General features: G+C 52.2%; 1 protein-coding gene across 1 annotated transcript; it reads left to right on the top strand.

The window, feature by feature from the left end:
* The first annotated feature begins 610 nt into the window (after positions 1–610).
* On the top strand, positions 611–21,911 carry ADAMTS8 (ADAM metallopeptidase with thrombospondin type 1 motif 8). Its single transcript, XM_032358163.1, has 9 exons — positions 611–1,866; positions 9,507–9,746; positions 11,067–11,202; positions 11,864–12,031; positions 12,988–13,289; positions 15,661–15,844; positions 18,277–18,449; positions 18,571–18,746; positions 20,459–21,911. The coding sequence occupies exons 1-9, from the start codon at positions 679–681 to the stop codon at positions 21,027–21,029; spliced, it is 3,138 nt and encodes a 1,045-aa protein (XP_032214054.1). The 5' UTR covers positions 611–678; the 3' UTR covers positions 21,030–21,911.
* Positions 21,912–22,966: the final 1,055 nt, after the last annotated feature.

The following is a 22,966-nucleotide window of genomic DNA, read 5'->3' as shown; positions in this document are numbered from 1 at the left end:
GCTCACCTTCCCTCTGGGAATTCCTCCAGATTCTGCTTTGCTACCAGCCACACCTCTGGTAATTAACCACTGTGCTGGGCTCTGCCCTGCAGCCACTGGATAAAGCAAGTATCAGAGTCCTTGGTTGTGTTAACCTGGTGGTATTTTTTCTCAACGGCAGCTGGTGGTGAAAATGTGGGTTTTCGTGGGGAGCAGGATTTTAGTGTGACCTTTCCTACCTCCATCCTTTGCTTTACAATGAAAAGCTCTGGAACCTCTCCGGAGACCCCTCTTCTACACATCGGATCCCCAACACCAGATCTACGACAGTCAGATCCCCAGAGTGACTCTGCAGGGATGGAACACTCTCTGGGGGCAGTGCAGAAGCCTCTTGGAGGCTGTTTTCTGGGCACTTGGCCTTAAAGGAGATAGCGACTGGGACCTCCCAAAGGACTCTGCCTGAAGAGCCAGTCCAGCATTGGAGGAGTTAATGTGGGACCGCGTAAAGGGAAGGGGAAAAAAGTTGGAGTTGACACTTGCGGAGGGGGGTGGGGGGAACGAGTCTTGCTGACTCCTGATTGGTTTTACATTTCATCCAAAAATTTTTTTCTCTCCTCTCTCGCTCCCTCTTTTCAGTTTCTCTCTCTGATCCCAGGGGAGGGGAAACGGGAATAGTGAGAGATCAAAAATAAACCTCTTATGTCAAAGCCGGGAAGGAAGTATAAATACGAAGGGCTCGGCAGCCCACTCGGTGCTTCCCGGGGTGGAGAGGAGGCAGGAGGCGGCTGCGCGCGGATTGCGCGCGGGACAGGGGCGGAGGACCGGCGCACGCGGGCCGGGGCGCCAGTTGCTCGCGCTCGGCTCGGCGGGCGGGCGGGCGCGGGAGGAGCGGCCTGCGCCAGCCAGAGGGGCCGCTCGGGGACCGCCGCTGTCGCTGTCGCCGCCGTCGCCAGGCCCCCACGGGCAGAGTCGGCCAGCGAGCTGATTGATTTGCTTTTTCCTGGAGAGAGCGGCCGGGCTGCGCTCGCGCAGCCAACACCTGCCCGCGCCGGGCCGCCTTCTTCCCTCTCCCGCGCCGCAGCCGGAGCCCCCATGCCCCGCGCCGCCCCTCGGTGGCCGCCGCTCCTGCCGCTGCTGCTGCTCTTGCTGCTGCCGCCGCCGCCGCCGCTCGTCCGCGGCGCCCCGGCCCGGCCCGGCGCCCGGGGGCAGGCCTCGGAGCTGGTGGAGCCCACGCGGTTGCCGGGCAGCGCGGGCGAGCTCGCGTTCCACCTGTCCGCCTTCGGCAAGGGCTTCGTGCTGCGCCTGGAGCCCGACGCCAGCTTCCTGGCGCCCGAGTTCAAGATCGAGCGCCTCGGGGGCTCCGGCCCAGCGGCCGGGGGCGAGCAGGAGCTGCGCGACTGCTTCTTCTCTGGCACGGTGAATGGGGAGCCCGAGTCGCTGGCGGCCGTCAGCCTGTGCCGCGGGCTGAGCGGCTCCTTCCTGCTGGACGGCGAGGAGTTCACCATCCAGCCGCAGGGCTCAGGGGGCTCCCTGCGCCAGCCGCACCGCCTGCAGCGCTGGGGGCATGGGGCGCGCCGTGAGACCCTCGGGCTCGCCGCCTCTGAAGCCCACCCCCTCCCCGGAGGACCTGAGTGGGAGGTGAAGGGAGAGGATCAGAGGCAGGAGAGAGGAGACGAGGAGCGGGAGAGCGAAGAGGTGGAGGAGGAGGAGGAAATGGAGGAGGAGGAGGAAGGGGGCAAAGAAGAGGAGGCAGAAGGCGCCAGCGAGCTGCCACCACCCCTGGGGGCCACGAGTAGGACCAAGCGGTTTGTGTCTGAGGCTCGCTTCGTGGAAACGCTGCTGGTGGCCGATGCGTCCATGGCTGCCTTCTATGGAGCCGACCTACAGGTAGGACTGACTCACTTTGCCTGGAGGCCCCCAGCCACCTCCTAGAGCCTCCCAAATCATCTCTTTACAGTTCCTCATCCTCCCAAGACTGACCCCAACAAGGTTCTTTCCTGAGAAAGTGCAAAAACTCTTTTCTTAACCTCTGACACTTGGGCCACCTACAGACCCCGCCCCGCGGCCCTTGCAGTTTAGAGTGGAGGTCCTGGTGCTTCCTCCTTTGCTGCCCACCTTCACCCCTCGCATCCTGAATCTCCTTCAGCACTTGGCAAACTGAACTAAAGTGGGTTTTAAAGCGCGCCCCCTCCCCCAGGCACCTGCCTCTCCCAACAGAGATGATAACTGAACATTTGGGAAGAGCATCCACCCCACCCCACCCTCCATTTCTCAGCCCTCCACTGTGTCCAGACCTGAGAGGTTCCCAAGGATAGTCAGCTGGGACGGAAAGATGGGTCTATTTCATTCCCTTTGCAGACAGAACTGAGGTTGCCATAAGTAAAAGATATTGTTTGGAGGGAGTTGAACCTGGAAAGGGGCTGCCCAACTTCTGTGTGCCCAGCTGGTTCTGATCAAGGGGCATGGACTACCTTGCCAACCTGGCACTCGGCCCTGGCCCGAATTTGGCAGTGCCCGCATCAGCACAAAAAAGGGAGGGGAGCAGAATTTCTGCCTGGGGGCTCAGCCTGGGAAACTGAAGCTTCAGTGGAAAAGGGAGGGGAGAAGGGAGTGGGGATATGAGCTCTTTCAGTTAATGTTCCTTGGTCCACCCCAGCGGCTCTCAGCCCAGACACCCCTTTCTCCTGAGCTTGGGCAGGAAAACTGAATTCAGGGGACAACTCCTGTAGCCAAACCATGTCTAACTAGACTCAGAGGGGTGCAGCCTTGGCAGGAGAAGTCTATGTCAGCCCATGTCCCAACTCCTTCCCCAAGAACCTGGTGAAGTACAAGAGTTCCGGGAGAGAGTTGTGCTTTCTCTTCCCCTGGGGAGCACAAAACCAGAGGTGTGCTAGGTAGAGAACACCTGATCTGCCCAGAGGTCAGAGATGCTTGCCACAGGGTTCCTGGCCATTGCTGCAGCTCAGTAAGTGCCTTTTCTGTAATGGCAATTTTGGCCAGTAGCCCTCTTCTAGGTTCAGCCTATGCCTGACTGTTGGTGGGTATGAGTGCTTCTGCATCAGCGGTACAGAACAATCTAGGTGATGCATGCCATCTTTATCCATCTGCAATCCCTGGGAAATGCATCTAGATGGAAGGCTGGGAAGAGCTGGGGGTGAGAGGTCCATGGGCTGCTTCCCTGGCTCCTGCAGGAGCAGGCCCCTTTGCACACTGTTGTAGTAGTCACTTCTCCCAGAGCACCGTTAAGGCAGCTTTGAGCCATCAGTGCAGTCTTCCCAATGGGCTTCGGGACTATGAGGATTGAATATCCGCTTCCCTGACTACCCTGAGAGCGGGGGGAGGCACCAGCTGGCTCCTCTGACTCCTTTTCCCCAAGCAAGTCCTCAGGAGGGTGGCAAGCAAGGCTTCTCCCATCACAGGTTAGGACGACCACACCTGGCTACTAGGCGGCTCTACCAGAGAGAGGCTGAGAGTACAATCATTGCAAACCCAGAGCTGAGATGCTTGAGTCCGTCCCTATGCAGGAACCAGGTTCTGACTTCGGTCTAAGAACCAGGAGATAGGAAATACGACAAGAACACAAAGAAGCATCAGAAAATGTAATGACTTTTCAGACTTCAGAGCCAAAATGTTTTCTCTAGTGCTTTCCTACCGTCTAGCTGTCTCAGCCCACCATCACCTAGTAATTTAAGATACTGAGTATTTACCTCAAGGATGTATTTGGCTGGGCTGGGTCTTCCCCAGGTTCTCTTCACATAGACACCCAGGAGGGCGCCCAGATTTCTGGCTGGATGACAGGGGCATGCTTATCCCATCCCCTCCCCCTCCACATACACCATTTCTGGGCCATTCACAGACCCACACCTTGCACCCAGCCAGCCTACACAGGTCAGAAGAGCACATCAGGCCCCTGTGTAGGCTGAGGTCCTTTCCCTAGAGTACAAACTTCTGGGTCTTACACCCAAAGGAAAAGTGCTTTCGACTGGACCAGCTCCATCACCCCGCCTTGGTCTCATTATGTCACAGCCCATTTACACCCTTGCTGTCACCAAGCTGGGATGGGGCAGGGGCTGAGGGACGGCTGCTCCTATGACCTCCCACTGACCCCTTTGCTTTGACTGCTCACCTGCTCTGGAGATGCCACAGAATAGACTTGAACTTCTTAGCTCAGTCCCTTGACCTTCCTTAACAGGTCCATGAGCTCAGTCAAGACAAGAATGAATGTCAAGTTCTAGTTCCCCAAGACCTTTCCTGCCCAGACCCGTCTCCCTGAAATAGAATCCAGTTCTTTATTCTTCAGGGAGTCTCCTGGAGACTTCATTGACGCGGATGGAAGGCAGTATAGGGATGTCTTAGCAACTTGAGTTATACGGTAAGGTTGAAGAGAATTTACCCCCTGGAAGGTGCATTTCCTCATCTGTGAAGCCAGATCCAGGTCATCAGGATTAATGCAAGCATCAGTGAGGATACTTCATGATGAGTCTTCTAGAAAGTTCATCACTCAGTGGGGAAGCCATTCTCTGAGAACATTCAGTTTGTACAATGGTTTGCATGCATCACCTCAGCAGAAATACCTCTGAGAGAGGCAGAGGAGGAAGGTAGAGCTCACAGGGAATCTGTGACTTTCTCAAAGTCACACAGCTGGTAAGCGGCAGGGCTGGGTCATGACCCCAGTCTCCTGAATCTAGGGGCAGTGCTCTTTATTATTGTACCGTGAGGTTTCTTTAGCCGAAGGAGGGCCTGTGACTGTGGCTCAGCTTACCCCCTACACTTGTCTATATTGTGGAATGGGTCGCGGAATCCAGCAGTCCGAAGATGCCCAGCCAAAGTGGGAGGCCCTATCCTGGGAAGAAACCACCTTCAAGGCCAACAGAAAGAATTAGCCATGCTCTGGGCTGGTCACACTGTGAAGCGACAATGAAGTTTTCCAGAACTCTGCACACTTGAGTTCACTTAATCCCTTGACAGAAGGGGCCCCTGCCGCCCACCTTCTTATCTGGTTTCAGAGTTAATGAGCTCAGACAAAGGGGGCTTTCTGAAAGGAGGGACCACCTCAGAAGACGCCATTAACTCTGTCTGCATCCAGCTGCCGCCGATTGTTGCCTGGACAAACGTGCCCCGCGGAAAGCAGTGTGTGGTGGGCAGAGCCGCGCCTCACGCTCAGACTAGAACTCTGACCGGCCAGTGTATCACCGGCCAGCTGAGCTCTACATTCTCTGCTGAACAGAGAGGGTCCAGGGAGGGGGACTCCTCATCCCCAGAGGAAACCATAGTTTTCCCAAGATGTCAGGCTACCCGTAAGTGATTTCAGGAGAGGGTTAAATCCCAGCCATTCCTTCTCCCCTTACCCATAACCTCTGGAAAAATGTCTTCCACAAGCCCTAATACTAAAATGATCACAGATCCTAGCACAGTCCCCATTTAGGCCTCTTCTGGCATGATTATTAATAGCATCGTCTTCACTCGCAAAAGCATCCTGGTTTGGAAAATAACCGAAGCAGACACGTGCCCCAATTGCTCTGTAGCTACCTACATCTTCAAGGGGGAGAGACATGTCCACGTGTGAACTGTGTTCCCCTCCTAGCAAGCGAACAAGTCTTTTACGTCTCTTTTGTCTGCTCCAGTCAGAATGAGTAACAATAGGAAGTCTTTCCCAAAGAAAGTGCCTTAATATTCAAAGGTCTTTGATTGACCACTTCTGCCTCTGCAGGTATAGACAATGCCAGGGGTAGGCTTGCTTGCTGGCGTGCTTTGGGTTTGTTTTGGCTATGCTGTGGCTGTCCTTGTAGCAGCGAGGAGAGGAGGCAGTCAGTGGGGTGATGAAGAACATATACTTTGAAGGATCATCGATATAGCTGAGTGTCCCTGAACAAGTTACCAATTTCTCTGGACCTTGATTTCCTCCCCAGAAAAATAGGAACAGTTATACCAATGTCCCAGCATTGCCTGGAGGATACAATAAAACACGGAAAGCACCTGACCCAGTGCCTGGCACATAGTAGGTGCTCAACAAAGCATAGCTAATACTGAAGTTGCCTTTGGTGATTTGTCAGAGTAGGATGTTTGTGTTTGTCAGGGTAGGATGTGCCTTCGCAGTCAATCCACTGCCACGTCAGCTCTGCTGTCCCACGCGGCAGGGAGGCCTTCCTTTTCAGCTTGCTCTGCTCAGAGTGTTTAAGCTTAACTCCTTGTGCTAAGTGTGTGTGGTTTTGGAGAGGTGACATTGCCCCCTGCTGTTTTGAGAACGAGGAGAGATGAAGGACATCAGTGCAGGACCCTCTCTTTTCTCCAACTGCCTCTTTACTCTTCTTTGCTTCTCCACCACCTCCTCAGCAGTCTTGGGCCCCAGAGAGACCCCCCAGTAGGAAAAGTAGGGCACCAGGGGCTGAGGTCAGAGAGTTTCCATGATGCTGCTCTTCCTCTCCTTGCCTCTCCCAGGAGTGCTGCAAGAAGCAGTGACAGAACCATGGTATGAAGAGCAAATAAGCAAAGCATAGGGATGACCCTCTGAGTACAGGAGCTGCTGGAAATGCATTTGGCCCAGGCCCAGACTTCTAGACTCCTACAGCAGTTGGCTTTGGCTGCCATGGGAGCTCTGGGGGAGGAATGTTCTGAGTTGTATCACAAAGAATCAAAGAGGCTGTGACCCAGCCCAGCTGCCTAGGCCATTTCTTTCTCTTCAGGTTGTAGGGGCACCAATGAAGAAGGACACTGCCTAAAATAATATCATGCCTTTTCCTAATGAGAATCAGGAGCATGAGGTCCCCAAGTCATTCAAGAGCAGGGCTGTTTGACCACCCCTGGCCAGGTTGGTCATGGGCTCCCACCTGCCTGAGATGGTTCTTGGAGGCTGTCTGCCATGGTGGGTGCCATCTTGTTCCCCCAGTCCACTAGGGGTGCCATCTCATTCACATTCTTCAGCAAGCAGCCCACACCTCGATGGTGCACAAAGAAGTACAAATAGGCACCAGGTGGTGGAGTGAGCCATCTGACCTTCTTGACTGGCTCCTGAGCCCTCTCTCCATGGAACTCTAAGTCAGGCTTAGCCTTTTGGCCCAGGGTACTGGCCAAGACTCAGAGGCTCACAGACCCTCAGCTACTGCCCCGACCGTGTCCTTCCCCTAGGGATCTATAAGATGCTCTGCAAATATCAGACATCCCTGCCATGGTTTCCCAGAGGAGCTAACAGTGGGGATGGTAGTACCTCCCACCTCCAAAATCTCAGTGAGGCAAGACAAAAGGGGAGGTGAGTAGAACCAGGATTGGGGATTTTAACAGAAACACTGGGACTGTGTAGTCCTTGCAGTTTTCTTGCAATGAAAATTGTCTTCTGAAATAGCACCCAGAGGACATCCAAATGCTCCCAACTCTAACCCACTTCCTTGACGGGAAATGGCTCTGAAGCCCACTCACCTGATAGTTATTTAGTGTCTAGAGGATGCTCTGAGATACCTGACCTGCAGAGAGGACTCCCTGAAATTCTGAGTGTCGGGAAGCCTCCCCTGATGCCCCACCTCTTCCTTTGCGCAAAAATGACACCCTTTGTGGCACTGGGGTGCATGGTCCCCACTCAGCCACGTTGCCCCAGAACCTTAGTCTGATCTGGTCACTTGAGAACGCTGAGCCCTCTTAAACCCAAACCTTCCAGGACTGATGCTCTTGTGTTAACATCTTCTTGGTAAAACATCATCTCCCCAATTCTGAGACTGTGAAACTGAGACTCAAAGTGAAGAGATCTTGTGCGGAGAGTTGCAGGCTAGCTCTGAAGAAATTTCAGGTCTTGGTTCCTGGCCCATCAGACTCAACCTCTCCTGGGGCAAGAGAGCAGGAGACTCTGTCTGCCCCCTGGGAACAGCAAAGGCCTGGCCAGGAAGCAGCCTCAGCAAGCTCCCACTCCTCAGCCCTCACCCCCAGTTGCATAATGATGTGATTGCTTTTCTCCCTCAGGAATCCAGCTCCAGGAGCAAGCGCCAAGTTTCAGCTTTGCTGATAAGATGTTTACATCAGCCTAAACATAGCGAGAGTGCTTGACACGCTAAGAAACCTGCCAACCCCTGTTTGTAGGGCTTACAAAATACCTGGCTTGTTGCCCGTGAGGTGAACAGACAGATCCCATTCACAAATAATAGGATTCGTCTGGAACTCCCACACGTGGCCTCAACCGACGGAGTGTCCCTCTTTAGCCTTTCACCCTCTTTGCCCCTCCTTCCACTCCTACCTTCCAGACCACAGGAGGGAAAAAAGAAAGGCTTGCGGGAGATGGTGCCCTAGGGAACAGGGAGCACAGCAAATGAATGGCAGCTCGGTTGGCCACACTCCCGGCTGAAGGCATGCGTGCCTCTGCCCCTTTCTCTTCTGCAAAACAATCCAAGAGGACTCACTTCTCGAGGTCCCTGAGGCAGGAGCGTGAGCTCCATCTGGCCGCCTCCAAAGCCTTGGGAGCAGTTGGCAGGCCAAGGATAGGACAGAGGCCAAGCAATGATGTGAACCCCTTCAGCTGGCCTGGGCAAAACTGGAAGCAGGTGTGATCCTCAGCGCCTGGCTCTCATTAGGCCCACTGCCTCCTCTCAAGCCCCTGGCAGAAAGGAAGAAACCTTTCGTGGTTGTCCAGAAACCCAGCAGTCAAGCACTGGGAAACTTCATTTGAAGAGTGTAGGCCTCAAAGACAGACGTGCCTGGGCTGGTGTCCTGGCTTTCAGAGCTGTGTGACCTTAGACAGCTTATTTAACTCATGTGAACCTCTCTACTCCCTCATTTATAAAACCGGGATGATAATGCCTACTTCACAGAGTGAGCGTGCCCATTTAATGAGGTGTGGGTCTGGTGACGGGGGCAGGCTCGCCGTGAGTGGTGCCTGTTGGAACGATTTCAGGTTAACAGGGCCCATCCTGAAGAGGAGAAGTTTCCCCAGCAGGCACCAGGAAGAGGCTCCACTGGCTTCTAAGGGACACATTCTACTGAACACTCCAGTAATTGCTTCTGGGCTGAGAACAGAGAGGGGATGGGGATGCTTGGCAGGGAGGCGCTGGGTGTTGAAGTTAAAGCAGAATAATGAGTACAGTCCCATGGGACCTTCTGGTGATGCTAGAAATGTCCTGTCTGCTCAGTTTAATACAGAAGCCTTGACCTATAGGTGGCTACTGATGTACTTGAAACGTGGCCAGTGTGGTGGAGGCACTGTAATTTTAATTTTATTGAATTTTAACTAACTCCGTTTTACACAGCCACATGTGGCTGGTCGAGACATTAAAGGCACAGGCTTTGGACCCCAGCCATCTGGGTTCCGATGTTGGCCTTGCACTATTAGCTCTGTGATCTTGGGCCACTTACTGAGCCTCCAATTTTCTTATATGTAAAATGAAAATAAATCAGGCCAGGACCTCTGGGGTTTTGTGAGTCTTCTGCAAGTGGCATATATCCAGTGCCCAGCACAGAGCCTGACACACTGAGGGGCGGTGGCAGCAGGCAGAAGGCCATGGGCTGGGAGATTGAACCCTTTCCTCCCCCTGCTCCCTCTTCTCCAACAGAACCACATCCTGACGCTGATGTCCGTGGCGGCCCGTATCTACAAGCACCCCAGCATTAAAAACGCCATCCACCTCATGGTGGTAAAAGTGCTGATTGTGGAGGATGAAAAGTGGGGCCCGGAAGTGTCTGACAATGGGGGGCTCACCCTGCGCAACTTCTGCAGCTGGCAGCGGCGTTTCAACCAGCCCAGTGACCGGCACCCAGAACACTTCGACACGGCCATTCTGCTCACCAGACAGGTCCGTGGGCTGGCTCCAGAGAGCCCAGGCAGGAAGGGAGGCGGGATGGGCGGATCAAAGGGAGGACCACAGGGCCTGCCCAAACATGGGAAATGTCTCCCTGCTGGCCCCAGCTGGACGCCAGGAGCCTCGTGTGTGGAATGATGAGGGGGAGGTCATGAGGACAAGTGTGAGGTATTTGCAAGGGAAGGAGAGGAATCTCGTAAGGGCTCTTTTCCAAAAGTTTGTGACCAGCTGTCTGCTGAGGTCATAGCAAGAGGAAATGGGCTCAAACTGCCCAGGCAAAAATCTGGAGTTGGAATGAAGAGAGGAGGTCCACCACAATGATTGTTAAACACAGAGGCAAGAAACTGGGGGTCACCCTCGAGATTTCTCCAAACAAGGAGGCTTGTCCTCCTAGCTGTGCAATTGAAACAGATAGCTTCCTGAAGGCTGGAAAATCTAATAACATGTGCCAAGCCCTGTTGATGCCTTCAGTCCTCACAACAAGCCCACACAGGCCCATTTTACAACGGAGGAAACTGAGGCACAGATTGCCCCCACCCCCACAGTGGTGGCACCCATATAGTCAGGCCTAGGCAGTCTTGCTGCAGGGTCAGTACTCTTCAGAACTATGCTATCCTGACTCCCAGACCAAGCCAGCCCTAGGACACACCAACTCTAGGACACAAAGTTGCAGCCAGCCAGCCGTAGGACGCACCAAAGTAGAAAAAGAAATAGAGGGTGCCTGGGTGGCTCAGTGGGTTAAGCCTCTGCCTTCGGCTCAGGTCATGATCTCAGGGTCCTGGGATGGAGTTCCAAATTGGGTTCTTTGCTCAGCGGGGAGCCTGCTTTTCTCTCTCTCTGCCTGCCTCTCTGCCTACTTGTAATCTCTGTCTGTCAAAGAAATAAATAAAATCTTTAAAAAAAAAAAAGAAGAAGAAGAAGAAGAAATTTAAAAAGAAGAAGAAGAATAAAAAGAAGTAGACTTCCTCACATGAGTGGCCTTTGCAAAGAAATAGGGCCTTCAGCTTAAAAATTTTCCTTGAGGGGCACCTGGGTGGTACAGTCGGTTCAACGTCTGACTCTTGATTTCTGCTCGGGTCATGGTCATGGGGTTGTGAAACCAAGCCCTGTGTCAGGCTCTGTGCTGGGCATGGAGTCTGCTTGAGACGCTCTCTCTCCCCTGCCTTGTGTCTTTCCCCTGCCTTCTGTCCCTCCCCCTCCCTCTCTCTACCCTTCTCTTTAAAAAAAAGATTTCCTTCAACTCAGGAAGAGCAGAAATAGGAAGATTTCCTACTGTATGTCTGTTGTCACACCCTCACTCTCTCCACCAAGCAGAACTTCTGTGGGAAGGAGGGGATGTGTGACACCCTGGGTGTGGCGGACATTGGCACAATCTGCGACCCCAACAAGAGCTGCTCTGTGATCGAGGATGAGGGGCTCCAGGCAGCCTACACCCTGGCCCATGAGCTCGGTAAGACTTCCCATGCCAAGCTGACTAGACTGTATTCTGTCCAAGGGAACAGCCTCTTTCAAATCCAGGCCAGCCCAGGGGCTAAGGAAGATGTAGCTCTCACACTTGACCAGGTTCCACTCAGAGTTTTGACAGAGTGATTATATGCAAATAGGTACTGTGCTTTCTCCATTTTCACCCTGAGCTGAGGCCATAATATTAAAATAGGGTCTTGGACCATCATCAGGGGTCACCAGGGAAATGCCAAAATGAAATAAACGCTCGGGTAAAATTGTGACGCTTTGCCCAAGCGAAGCAGTAACGGTAAGAATTCTGGGAAAATCAGTTGCAAAGAGCGCCGTGTGAGGGAGCGACTCATTGAGGACAAGGACAGGCTGAGGCAGAAAACAAAGGGATATCAAGGTTCCCAGGTTTTCTGCAAGAGAAAAGCCCAGAGTGAAGCCCAAACCAAAAATCTTTAAGGAATAAGGACATGGCCGCCCCTGTGAGGAGCTAGTGACTGGTTGTCCCCTGAGACGCCCTCTTTGGTCAGTGGAGAGAGAGGGGTCAGAGAGAGGAAGAGGGGTGCTGGGCCATGTGGGGACCCCTTGGGGTGGGACAGGGCGAGCAGGAGGGCAGTGGACACTGACTAGGATGGGCTTTGGGTTTCTCTCCCCTGCAGGGCACGTCCTCAGCATGCCGCATGATGACTCCAAACCCTGTGCACGGCTCTTTGGGCCCATGGGTAAACACCACATGATGGCGCCCCTCTTCGTCCACCTGAACAAGACGCTGCCCTGGTCTCCCTGCAGTGCCATGTACCTCACGGAGCTCCTGGACGGGGGACACGGTAGGTGTCCCTCAGCTTCTCTTTTTTTCTTTTTCGTCAGCTGCTGGTGTTTGGGGTCTGCCCTGCCTGCCCCGGTGATCGCTGGAGTGCTATTGTCACCTAGGCACTTTCTGGCTGAGCTCTTTCACAGAGCAGTAGAGACAATTCGGGTAGAACCGACATCAGAGAGGTGCTCCTCACCCCGCCTCGTGTGCCACTGGCAGGCTAACCATCCCCCACAAGCCTAGTCTTCCTTGCCCTGTCTTCCAGCAGCCAGCGTGCTGAGCTAAGTTAGATGAAATCCCAGAGCAAGTGGAATTAGTCTGAGAAGGTTTGTCTGGAAGTTCGAAGGAATGGAAGGATGCTGTATGGAGGAGAAAAGAAACCATCGGGGCTGGAGAGATAGATTGTGCAGTAGCTCAGAAATGGCAAAGAGGCAGGGAACAGGTCAGTACGAGAGCAAGGGTAGGGAGTACAGGTGGGTGATGTGCTGGGTTAAAACCATTCGGCTTACTCAGTACAGCAGTGGAAACACAACTTACCCTTGGTTGTTCTCATCGAAGGAGACAGGGACACCTAAGATACAAAACTAGTAGATTATCCAAACATCAGTCCTTAGGCTTTATTTTACATGCCATGGTTTCTGAGAGCACATGTGCGCCCCCAATTATACCTGCTGTAGACCAGTATTACAGTTCCAATCCCTAGGTGCACACTGCATGTATGTAGAATGCTCTGGATAACCAAAAACATTCAATCCTATTAAAATTATACTTAACTTAGAGTCAAAAATTGGATAAGCTCATCTAGATGATTGAGTGTTGACCGTTGTTAGGTTATGGTCAAAGAAACTATGATGGCTAGGTCTTACACCCCATCAGTAGGGATGTAAGTGTAACGTGGGAGGCCATGGGGGAGCTGAGAGGGGGAAACCCCTGCTCGTCATTCTTTTTCCTCTGCTTGCCTCCATTTCTCAGGAGACTGTCTCCTGGATGCCCCCACCTCGGCCCTGCCCCTCCCGTCAGACCTGCCAGGCCGCAGGGCCCTCTATGAGCTGGACCAGCAGTGCAAGCAGATCTTTGGGCTGGGTTTCCGCCACTGCCCCAACACCTCAGCACAGGACGTCTGCGCCCAGCTCTGGTGCCACATGGATGGCGCCGAGCCCCTTTGCCACACGAAGAATGGCAGTCTGCCATGGGCGGATGGGACGCCCTGTGGGCCTGGGCACCTCTGCTGGGATGGCAGCTGTCTGCCTGAGGAGGAAGTGGACAGGCCCAAGGTGAGGGATGGCCACTGGGGTGTGTGGGAGGAAAGAGAAGGGAGGGCTATTTTCCAGGATGAAACCACACTGGAGAGCCATGACTGAAGAGACTTTGGACCAGGCTGCAACTATGACTTCTGAGTAAAATCATTCCTCTTTTAACAAATAAAGCAAAGCTTATTTAGCCAAACTCAAGAGGAGCCCTTTGAGGCTGGACTCGGGGCAAATGGACGATGCCGCTCGTGCTCAGGGCATTCTGGGAACTCCCCCTTTGGAACTGTTTTGGAGTTTTCTTGAAGGTTTATGAGGGTAGGAGATAGGCATGAAGCCTTCCGGCACAAAGACCCGATTGTGGGCATTCAGTAAAGGGAGTCCATTATGAATTCCATTAGAAACAGACAGAGGGATGGCAGAAGAGGAACATTCAATCAAGAGCTGAGGGAAAAGTATTCCTAGCCCACACCTGTCGGAGCTGCATGCGTATTCAGAGGTCAGGAGAATGAGACTAACTGTGAGCCTTCCGTACTCAGGAGGAGAGAGGGAATCAGAGCTATCTCTGGCCAGGCAGAGACAACTTGGCCTAGGACAGAGTAAACTTACAAGAAAAACCAAGGCAACATCAGTGAGAGTTTTTTAAATGATTCGCTTCTTTGCCCTGCTCTTAATGCTTGCAAACTGTGAGGCCGATCACATTTCTCCTACTGCGAGTCACTGAGCCCTGCCTATGAGACAGCATCCGCTGAGTTTCACGGCCTGGTCCGGGCCCAGCCCTGAATCACCAGGGTGGCCTGAGCACTCACTCTCCAGAGCGCTGTCCTCAGCAGCATGTCCTTTTCTCTGAGGCTCGGCATCCGGCTTGGCTCAGGTAAGCCCCACTCTGGCTAAGCTTGATCCAGCGGTCACAGATCCATTCTCAGCCTCTTCTCATCCTCCCCATCCAGACACTGAGTTTCTCTTCTCTGTACTGAGTCTTTCTACCCCCTCCCTCCCCAAAGCACGTGCTTCACACATTACTGAGAGTAGGGGAGGAGGTCTGTCCAACATTCCCCAGCGCCAGAGCCAAGCTCAATTCAGGGAGAGTTTGACATGGAATGATCATGGGACGATGTTTATCGTCTATTTTTAAGGGCAAAGAACAGAGCATAGAGCACTATACATGTGACAGAATCATAACTATGTACAATTAAGACATCACATCTTTATGATTATTCAGAGCAAAAGTGTGAGAGATTATTGATGAAAATCCCATCAGTGGTTTTACTGGGGTAGTGGGGTTTTTTTAAGTTTTCTTTTTTATATTTTTCTGTATTTTTCATTTTTTATATAGGCAGATATTACTTTTGTCATTTCTTACAAGTATTTCCCTTTCTAAAACTCGGAAGCAATCAAGGGCAAAGGTTTGTTCTCATAGGTTGATTATAAGGATGGAAGCAACTCTGATGATTTCCCAGGCATTATCCTACCATTGGAACTGGGAGCCGGTAGACCAATAGCAAGAGCTCCCAGCAATTATTCCTTTAAATAAGGACTTCTCAACTTCAGCACTAGAGACATTTGGGGTCACATATGTGCTGGTTGTAGGAGACTGTCTTCTTCATTGTTAGGCGTTCATTGTCAGATGCTCATTCTTGGGCATTCATTGTTGGAATCTCATTGTTAGAATCTCATTGTTGGATGCTCCTTGTTGGAAGTTCCTTGTTGGATATTCCCTGTTGGATGTTCCCTGTTGGATGTTCATTGTTGGATGTTCCCTGTTGGATGTTCATTGTTGGAAGTTCCTTGTTGGATGTTCCCTATTGGATGTTCCCTGTTGGATGTTCATTGTTGGATGTTCCCCGTTGGATGTTCCCCGTTGGATGTTCATTGTTGGATGTTCCCTGTTGGATGTTCATTGTTGGACGCACATTACTGGATGCTTGTGGTAGGCCTTTCATTGCTGAATGCTTAGCAGCACCCCAACCTCTACCTGCTAAAGGCCAGCAACATACGCCCTCCCCAACTGTGACAACCAAAGTGTCTTCAAACACTGCCAGATGTCCCCACCCAGGATAAAAATGGCCCTGATGGAGAACTGCTGCATTAGACCCAACTTTATTCCTATAAAATGTTGTTTCATTCAACAACTAATACCAAGCACCTCACTAATGGCAAGGCCCTGTTTTTAGGCACTGGGGAGTTAGCAGTGAACAAGTCCAGCACATCCTCTGTGTTCAAGAGGCCAATCTCCAAGTAAGCCACACAGTCACTAAAAAATGACTAAGGCAGTTTACTGAACAACACCCACCAGGATGAGCATAGATGAGGAGGTCAGGGCCATGGCCCCTTGTTACACTGAGAGCTGAGGCCTCCCACCTCTGCTCCTGACTCAGTGTGGCCTTGTGTGTTGCAGGCTGTGGTGGATGGAGGCTGGGCCCCATGGGGACCCTGGGGAGAATGCTCCCGGACCTGTGGAGGAGGAGTTCAATTTTCACACCGTGAGTGCAAGGACCCTGAGCCTCAGAACGGAGGAAGATACTGCCTGGGTCGGAGAGCCAAGTATCAGTCATGCCACACAGAGGAATGCCCCCCTGACGGTAATCAGACCTGACAGCCACTACTGTTGTCACTGTAGCAGATCCCCAGACAGGAAGTAGGGTGGGTCTCCCGGGATGCAGAGCTTTCCTGGGAGCCAGACATAAAGAGACCCTGCAAGGCACCAAGTTTTAGGACAAACTCTAATGGCCCCAACTCTCATTGTGCTGGGAGAGTGTAGCAAAGCCAAGGAAAGAGATTGCCCTGATCTTCCAAGATGTGGAAATCAAGGATGTCATTCCCAACCAAACTTATTCAGGGGGTTGGGAGGAGCTCTGCAGAGAGGCTAACGTCTCAGATAATAATCCTTCTGGAGGCATCTGAACCCTCGTCTGTGTGCAGAATAGAAGTGTTTTCCAAAGCAAGTGTCAGAGCCAAACCTCCACTGTCTTTCCAGCCAACATTCAGCCCAGGGTGGAGGGAGCGTTTCTGAATCTGATTCTAATGCACATTCCTGCTGAGAAGAGTTGCCCATCTTCCCTTGAGGCCGTGGCAACTGCCTGATGGAAGCTTACTAGGGAGCAGCACTGCCTCTACCTCCCCTTGACATACATTCTTATCCCCCTAGTACCCAAGAGAGAGCACACACATTAACTCAGAGGCAGCAGGGGTAGCAGCAGAACTGGTGAGAGGGAATCATTAGCGGTTTTTCCCCACCATCCCATCCAAGTCCCCTTTGTGCAGCTCCAGGAAATATTGGCAGACAGCAAAAGACAAGCAGAGTTTTAAGAGAGATGCATCCAAGTGCAAAGACACACTGACATTGGGTTGGTGTCTAATGAGGAAATCTGTAGGCTTTGCAGTTTTGCAAGACGGGAAGGATCTGCAGTGGCATGCGGCTCTAGAAACTTTGCCCTGGAATCATGAGAGTTTGCCTGACATATGCAGTGAAGAGAGAGAGGGAGAGAGAGACGAAGGGGAGGGATGAAGATAAGGCACAAGGTAGACGTTGTGATTTCAGTTACCCCGGGATCAGCCTCTCCATCAAGAAGTAGTTTTTAGTGCCTCTCGTGTGGCTCAAACTATAATGGATGTTGCAAATGACTTTGTAAAAAAGCACAAAGCATGCTCGTTGTCCTCAGAGAACTTGCAGGCTACTTAGAGATCCATATGCCTTTTACAAAGAAATTAAAGCCTAAAGCTCTGAGGCTTGGGCCGCCGCCTATGCAGAATCCAGAGCAAGGAAAAGCCTGGGCTAGCCAGAAGCTTCACAGGGAGTCAAGGCTGTGCAGGGCCTGGAGGCTGGAGATGGTGATTGGGTGTGGGAGGACACATGCCCACGCAGAGAGGGGAGGCTTGTGAGGGCTAGCATTCACTCGGCTGGAGTCAAGCAGCCCACTAACATTTCAAGGCTGCACAGCAAAGATCTGGGAAAGCTGAAATGGTCTCTGGCGGTTCTCTGGGCCAGCTGTCCCGTCACGTCACCTGTGAAGCTTGTTGAAACACAGAGGCCCGGACCCCACAGATGCATTGAATCAGACTCTCAAGGAGGAAGGTAGGGCCATCTGTGTTTTGAAAAGTCTCCATAGGCCATGCAGAGATACAGCTAGGATAGAGAACCTCAGTAGTAAGAGCAGCTTTAATTTCAGGATCTGGGGGGTGTGGGGAACATTTCTTACTTCTGACAGACTGTTCTGGAAGCAGCATGAAGCAGGATGGGAGAGGAGGTTGGGTACTAGGTCTCACAGGAAACCAAGAGGCCTGGACTTGAGGAGGGTGGACTCAGATGGTGAGAGTGGGAAGGAGACACTTAAAATCACAGATTGTCACAAATAGTGTGTAGGACATGAGGACAGGTTGGAAATAGTCGATCTAGATACTCAAGTGTTAAGCGGATACCAGATGCCCGTCTCACACCAAAATGTGGCAGTATCCCCAAAAGAAAACTAAACCAGTTCATGGAGGAACCATTTGGGGTTGGGCTTTTTTCTGAGCTGGAGGTAATTGCACCGCTACCCGTGGAGGTCCCCCAGAGACATCTGGAATTACAATAGGTGAGCTGTAATAGGGGCAAGGTCAGAGCTGGAGATGTCGATCTGACAGTCTCTGGCCACACGTTCATAGTCACCAAGGAAGTCAAAACAGAGCATGATTAGCAGGGCCCAAAAATATGCTCCACGGATTGTTCGAGCTTACTGATTGTCCCCTGTTCCTAAGTGTATTCACCTATAAAACAGCATTGGTATCTTCCCCAAATGGAAAGAATATTTGTCGCAGAAAGCCCAGCTTGAGGCTGGAGGCTCCTTCCCAGGCCACACGGACCTAGGTCGGACATGTCTAGGAACGCTGGGCCCAGATGACACTGAACCTATGTCCTGGGATTGGATCAAAACCAGGAGGAAGGAAGGGGCCCTGAATCCTGGCATTTCTGCTGCTGGGTCCTCCCGGCTTCAGCAAGGAATGTCAACGTCATACCGTGTCTTCCTCTTTATAGGGAAAAGCTTCAGGGAGCAGCAGTGTGAGAAGTATAATGCCTACAATTACACTGACATGGATGGGAACCTCCTACAGTGGGTCCCCAAGTATGCAGGGGTGTCCCCCCGGGACCGCTGCAAGTTGTTCTGCCGAGCCCGGGGAAGGAGTGAATTCAAAGTGTTCGAGGCCAAGGTGAGAATCTTTCTGGAGCTCAGAACAACGCATGAGGAGGAAGGCCCCCTGCTCCGACCCCACCTATGGGCTGCCTCTATGCACACCACGCCCTCTTTTACCTTCCATTTCCCTCCTGCAGGTGATCGATGGCACCCTGTGTGGACCAGAGACTCTGGCCATCTGTGTCCGTGGCCAGTGTGTCAAGGCTGGCTGTGACCACGTGGTGGACTCGCCTAGAAAGCTGGACAAATGTGGGGTGTGTGGGGGCAAAGGCAATTCATGCAGGAAGGTGTCTGGTTCCCTCAACCCCTCCAGGTGAGTCTCACCCATAGTTCTGTGCGTAGGTTCTACAAGAATGGAATAGGCTTCAGCATCACACTGGCCTTAATGTGAATTGTGGCAGCTACTTACTACCCATGCGGTCCTGAGCTGTAGTTTCTCTGTAAAGCACTGGGAGTCCCGTCTATCTCAGAATCACCATAATAAGTCATGAGATGGGCGGAACGCTTGGCTCAAGGTCTGCCCCATAGAGCGGATGGGGCACAGGGCAGCCAGAGGCCCTAAGGATAGGGGTGTGTCAGCTCTGAGTCAACTGGCCATAGAGCTCTGCTGAGTAACCTGGGACCTTGCCAGAAAACAGCTCTTCTGGGTCTGTTTTGAGAAGGACACCCCACCCTACACCAGTGAGTCCCATCCTTTTTGCAGGTGGATCATTCAAAAAGGGGGTCTGAAGAAGGGGATCTTGGTGGCCTTGCTTTCATGAATCTGAGAACTCTGGACGCTTTTGTGGACCTTAAGGCCATATGTTCATGAAATTCCTAATATTGAAGAGCTTTCACTTCTTTTTTTCTTAAGTGCTTTCATTTCTATGGCCTCATTTGATTCCTAAAATAAGTCTATCAGGTGGCCAGTACTCTTATACCCAATTTACAGATGAAGAAACCAAGGCCACAAAAAGATCACATGACTGAGGTCATACTGATAGTTAATGACAGCCAGGAGCAGAGCCCAGGTGTCTTAATTCCTGCCATGGCATACGATTCCCAGAGAGGAAGGGCCATGGCATAAGTTATGTGGCCATGCTGGGTCCCTCTTGGTCTCTTTCCATCTCTCACCTCGTCCGGCTAGGAGAACAGAACAGCAGACAACTTGGCAGGCCTCAAAGTTAAACTCAAGGGATATAGAAAAAAAGAAGCATGTGGTGTGGGATATTCAGATCCTGGGTCTGTTAGCCGGCTTTCTCATAGGCGTTAGACATATGGGGCTGCAGATCCTTTCAAAGCTGCCCTAGATTCAGCAGCTAGCCTGAGTGGGCTGAAGGCAAGACTAGCAGAGAACCAACTGCCTGTCCTCAATCTTCTTTGCTTTCCTCCCAGCCTTTGTAACCCAAACACTTCGTCCCAGAAGAGAAGAATAAAAACTAAGGTTTCTCCATCCCATGTAAAGTCCTAGAGCTATAGTAGAGCTGAAACACAGAGGAAGGCAACTAGAAGCAACTTTTCTCACTCTGGCTCCTGACCTGGGGCCCCTATGAACCAAATACTAGGGGCTGATAGGCTCTAAGAGGTAGAGAGAGATGTCCGTTCTTGTCGGATTCTGGGACTGGTGTGCGAAGCAGATTTTTCTGCATGGGTTTGAACTCTGGGTATGCAGGGGGCCCAGTGAAGGTTTATGGCCCTGTGGGGAGCTAAGCAGGATTGAGATCTCACTTGAGCCAAGAGCTGCCAGCTTCGGCAGCACCCAGACAGCTTGGCAAGTCCTTCTGGGATGTCTTCCTCTGTGCTGATATCCAGATTCACACATCCAAAGTGCGAGCATTTGAAGCAGAGCCACCAAGCAAAGCAAAAACCCTTGAAAATCCCAATGTGCAAAACATTCTTGTCGGTCTCCACTGTAGTTATGAGGAACTTTGGGGCAACTGCTTGATGCTTTGCTAACCCTCTATGACTGCCCCCCTAGTCACCAGCACGCTAACTTGCTGAGGCGCTAGGCTGGGTCCTCAGGTTGGCTTTCTGTTCCTATCATAGTTATGGCTACAATGACATTGTGACCATCCCGGCTGGTGCCACTAACATTGATGTGAAACAACGGAGCCACCCGGGGGTCCAGAACGATGGCAACTACCTGGCACTGAAGACGGCCGATGGGCAGTACCTGCTTAACGGGAACCTGGCCATCTCTGCCATAGAGCAGGACATCTTGGTGAAGGGGACCATCCTTAAATACAGCGGTTCCATTGCCACCCTGGAGCGGCTACAGAGCTTCCGGCCCCTGCCCGAGCCTCTGACCGTGCAGCTCCTGACTGTCCCTGGTGAGGTCTTTCCCCCCAAAGTCAAGTATACCTTCTTCGTTCCTAATGACGTGAACTTCAGCACACAGAACAGCAAGGAGAGAGCGACCACCAACGTCATCCAGCCCCTGCTCAACGCTCAGTGGGTCCTAGGGGACTGGTCTGAGTGCTCCAGCAGTTGTGGAGCCGGCTGGCAGCGGCGCACCGTGGAGTGCCTGGACCCCAGCGGCCAGGCCTCCACCACCTGCAGTGAAGCTCTGAAACCTGAGGATGCCAAGCCCTGTGGAAGCCAGCCCTGCCCACTGTGATCCTGGGCAGGGTGGGGGATGGTCTCGTGCTCATGGACTCGGGGTGCTGGAGCACAGACCAGGGTACCCACTGCAGGGACCCTACTTGTGGAGGTGGCATGGTCTACCCAGGCGTGTCATTGCCACAGCCCCTCCATGTGGCATGAATTCCTAATGGGGAGACGAGGATGCAGATGACAGATCCTAAAGTCTACTATCTGGCGGGTAGGACCTAGTGTGGGTTCGGGTAGAGGGTATAGGTTAAAAGGTTAAAAATGCGCTTATTGACCCAAACAGGAGACTCAGCCTGTTTGCAAAGGACTAGCACAGTCAAATGAAAAAAAGTTTTCCTATTTGGTTTCCCCGATAAATAATCTACCTCAGAGGGGAAAAACCTTAGTAAAAGAGAAGTGCAGAGTGGGGAGGATAATGATGAATGTCAAAGCGCCCTAGCTGCGCCCCCAAACGGTCTTCAGAAGTGACCGTGACTGTCCTCGGCATTCAGCTCCATGGCCGGAGGGGCTGCAGAGCTGCAGGACTGTGGCAAGCCGCGGGTTCTCAGGCCTCCACCTGCAGGCGTGGATCCATTTCAAGTATTTATGCAAATGTGTCTCTGAACTAAAGTGTGATCTTGTGCCAAGGCAGTGGTATGAGCTGGTTCAATGTTTCTTTGGAAAGGGCCAAGGACCCGAAGCCCAAGGACGGGAGCTAACACTCGGTCAGCTAACCTCGAACACACCCAGGGAAGCTGGCACCTGGCCTCAGGCTCTCAGGCCTCCCTCCTGCTGAATCTGGTTCCCTCTGGCAACTCTTCATTATAATCTACACCGGTGGTTCCCCAACTCCAGTGGGCATTAGAATCATCTATAGGGATTCTTAAGATACAGATTGCTGGGCCTTACACCAAGAGTTTCCGAGTCCAAAAAAAAAAAAAATTGAGTTTCCCAGTCAGTGGGTCAGGAGCTGGGGGGCGGGGTTTCTGAGAATCTGCATTTCTAGCAAGTTCCATGGTAATGTGGAGCTTGTTGGTTTAAGAACCACAGCTCTAGGGGAAATGTCCGACTTGGAGGTGGCAGTGGCAGTGAGATGCCTCTGGACTCATTATTCTCGAGGAAGACTATCCCATCCACTCTGCGAACACCCCATCCTCCCTTTGATATAACGACCAGCCAGAGATACCAGATTCTCCTAGGACTTGAGGAATGCTGAAATGTTTCTAAGCACCATCATCCCAACAACCTCAGCCCCTTCTATCCACGTCAGAATTTATCCCCACCTCGCAACTCTTCTGACCCCAACACTTGCAATGGCCCCACTCAGCTTTTTCTTTCTTTCTTTCTTTTTTGAGAGAGAATGCGCTTACACATGTGCGTGTGTGAGCAGGGGGAGGAGGGAGAGGGCAGAGGAAGGAGCAGAGGGAGAGGGAGAGAGAATCTTAAGCAGACCCCACGCCCAGTGCAGCAACCGATATAGGGCTCAATCTCACAATCATGACCTGAGCCAAGATCAAGAGTCGGATGCTTAACGGACTAAGACCCCCAGGTGCCCCCTCTGTCCTTTCTACACAGAACTGCATTGCTCACCTGCCCCCAAGACCTCCCTGAGAGCCCCCCAAATCCCAACTTCCACTCTGTATCTCCTCGCCTCTTCCTGGCTCCGTCTTCCATATGGTCTCGTATAGGGGAGACAGTGTTGGTCACAAATGGATGAGATGAAAACAGGAGACATCAAAAACTCACATTCTAGTGAAAAAGAAGGAACATATAAACATTTGCATCTTCCCTTTTTTTTTTTTTTTTAATTGACTTTGACCCCTTCATCCTTACCTTTCACTTTCTCTCAAGACCTCTTCAAATAACTGGTGACCTGGGCAGAGAGGAGGCTATACAGAGCCCTAGGGTGAATGAGGAACAGGGAGCTCCTCTGGGAGGACTCGCCCTGGGGGCACGAGACAAAAC

This window comes from Mustela erminea, chromosome 9 (assembly GCF_009829155.1).
Source record: "Mustela erminea isolate mMusErm1 chromosome 9, mMusErm1.Pri, whole genome shotgun sequence".
Classification (NCBI taxonomy): domain Eukaryota; kingdom Metazoa; phylum Chordata; class Mammalia; order Carnivora; family Mustelidae; genus Mustela; species Mustela erminea.
This window is presented reverse-complemented; position numbering and strand designations above follow the sequence as displayed.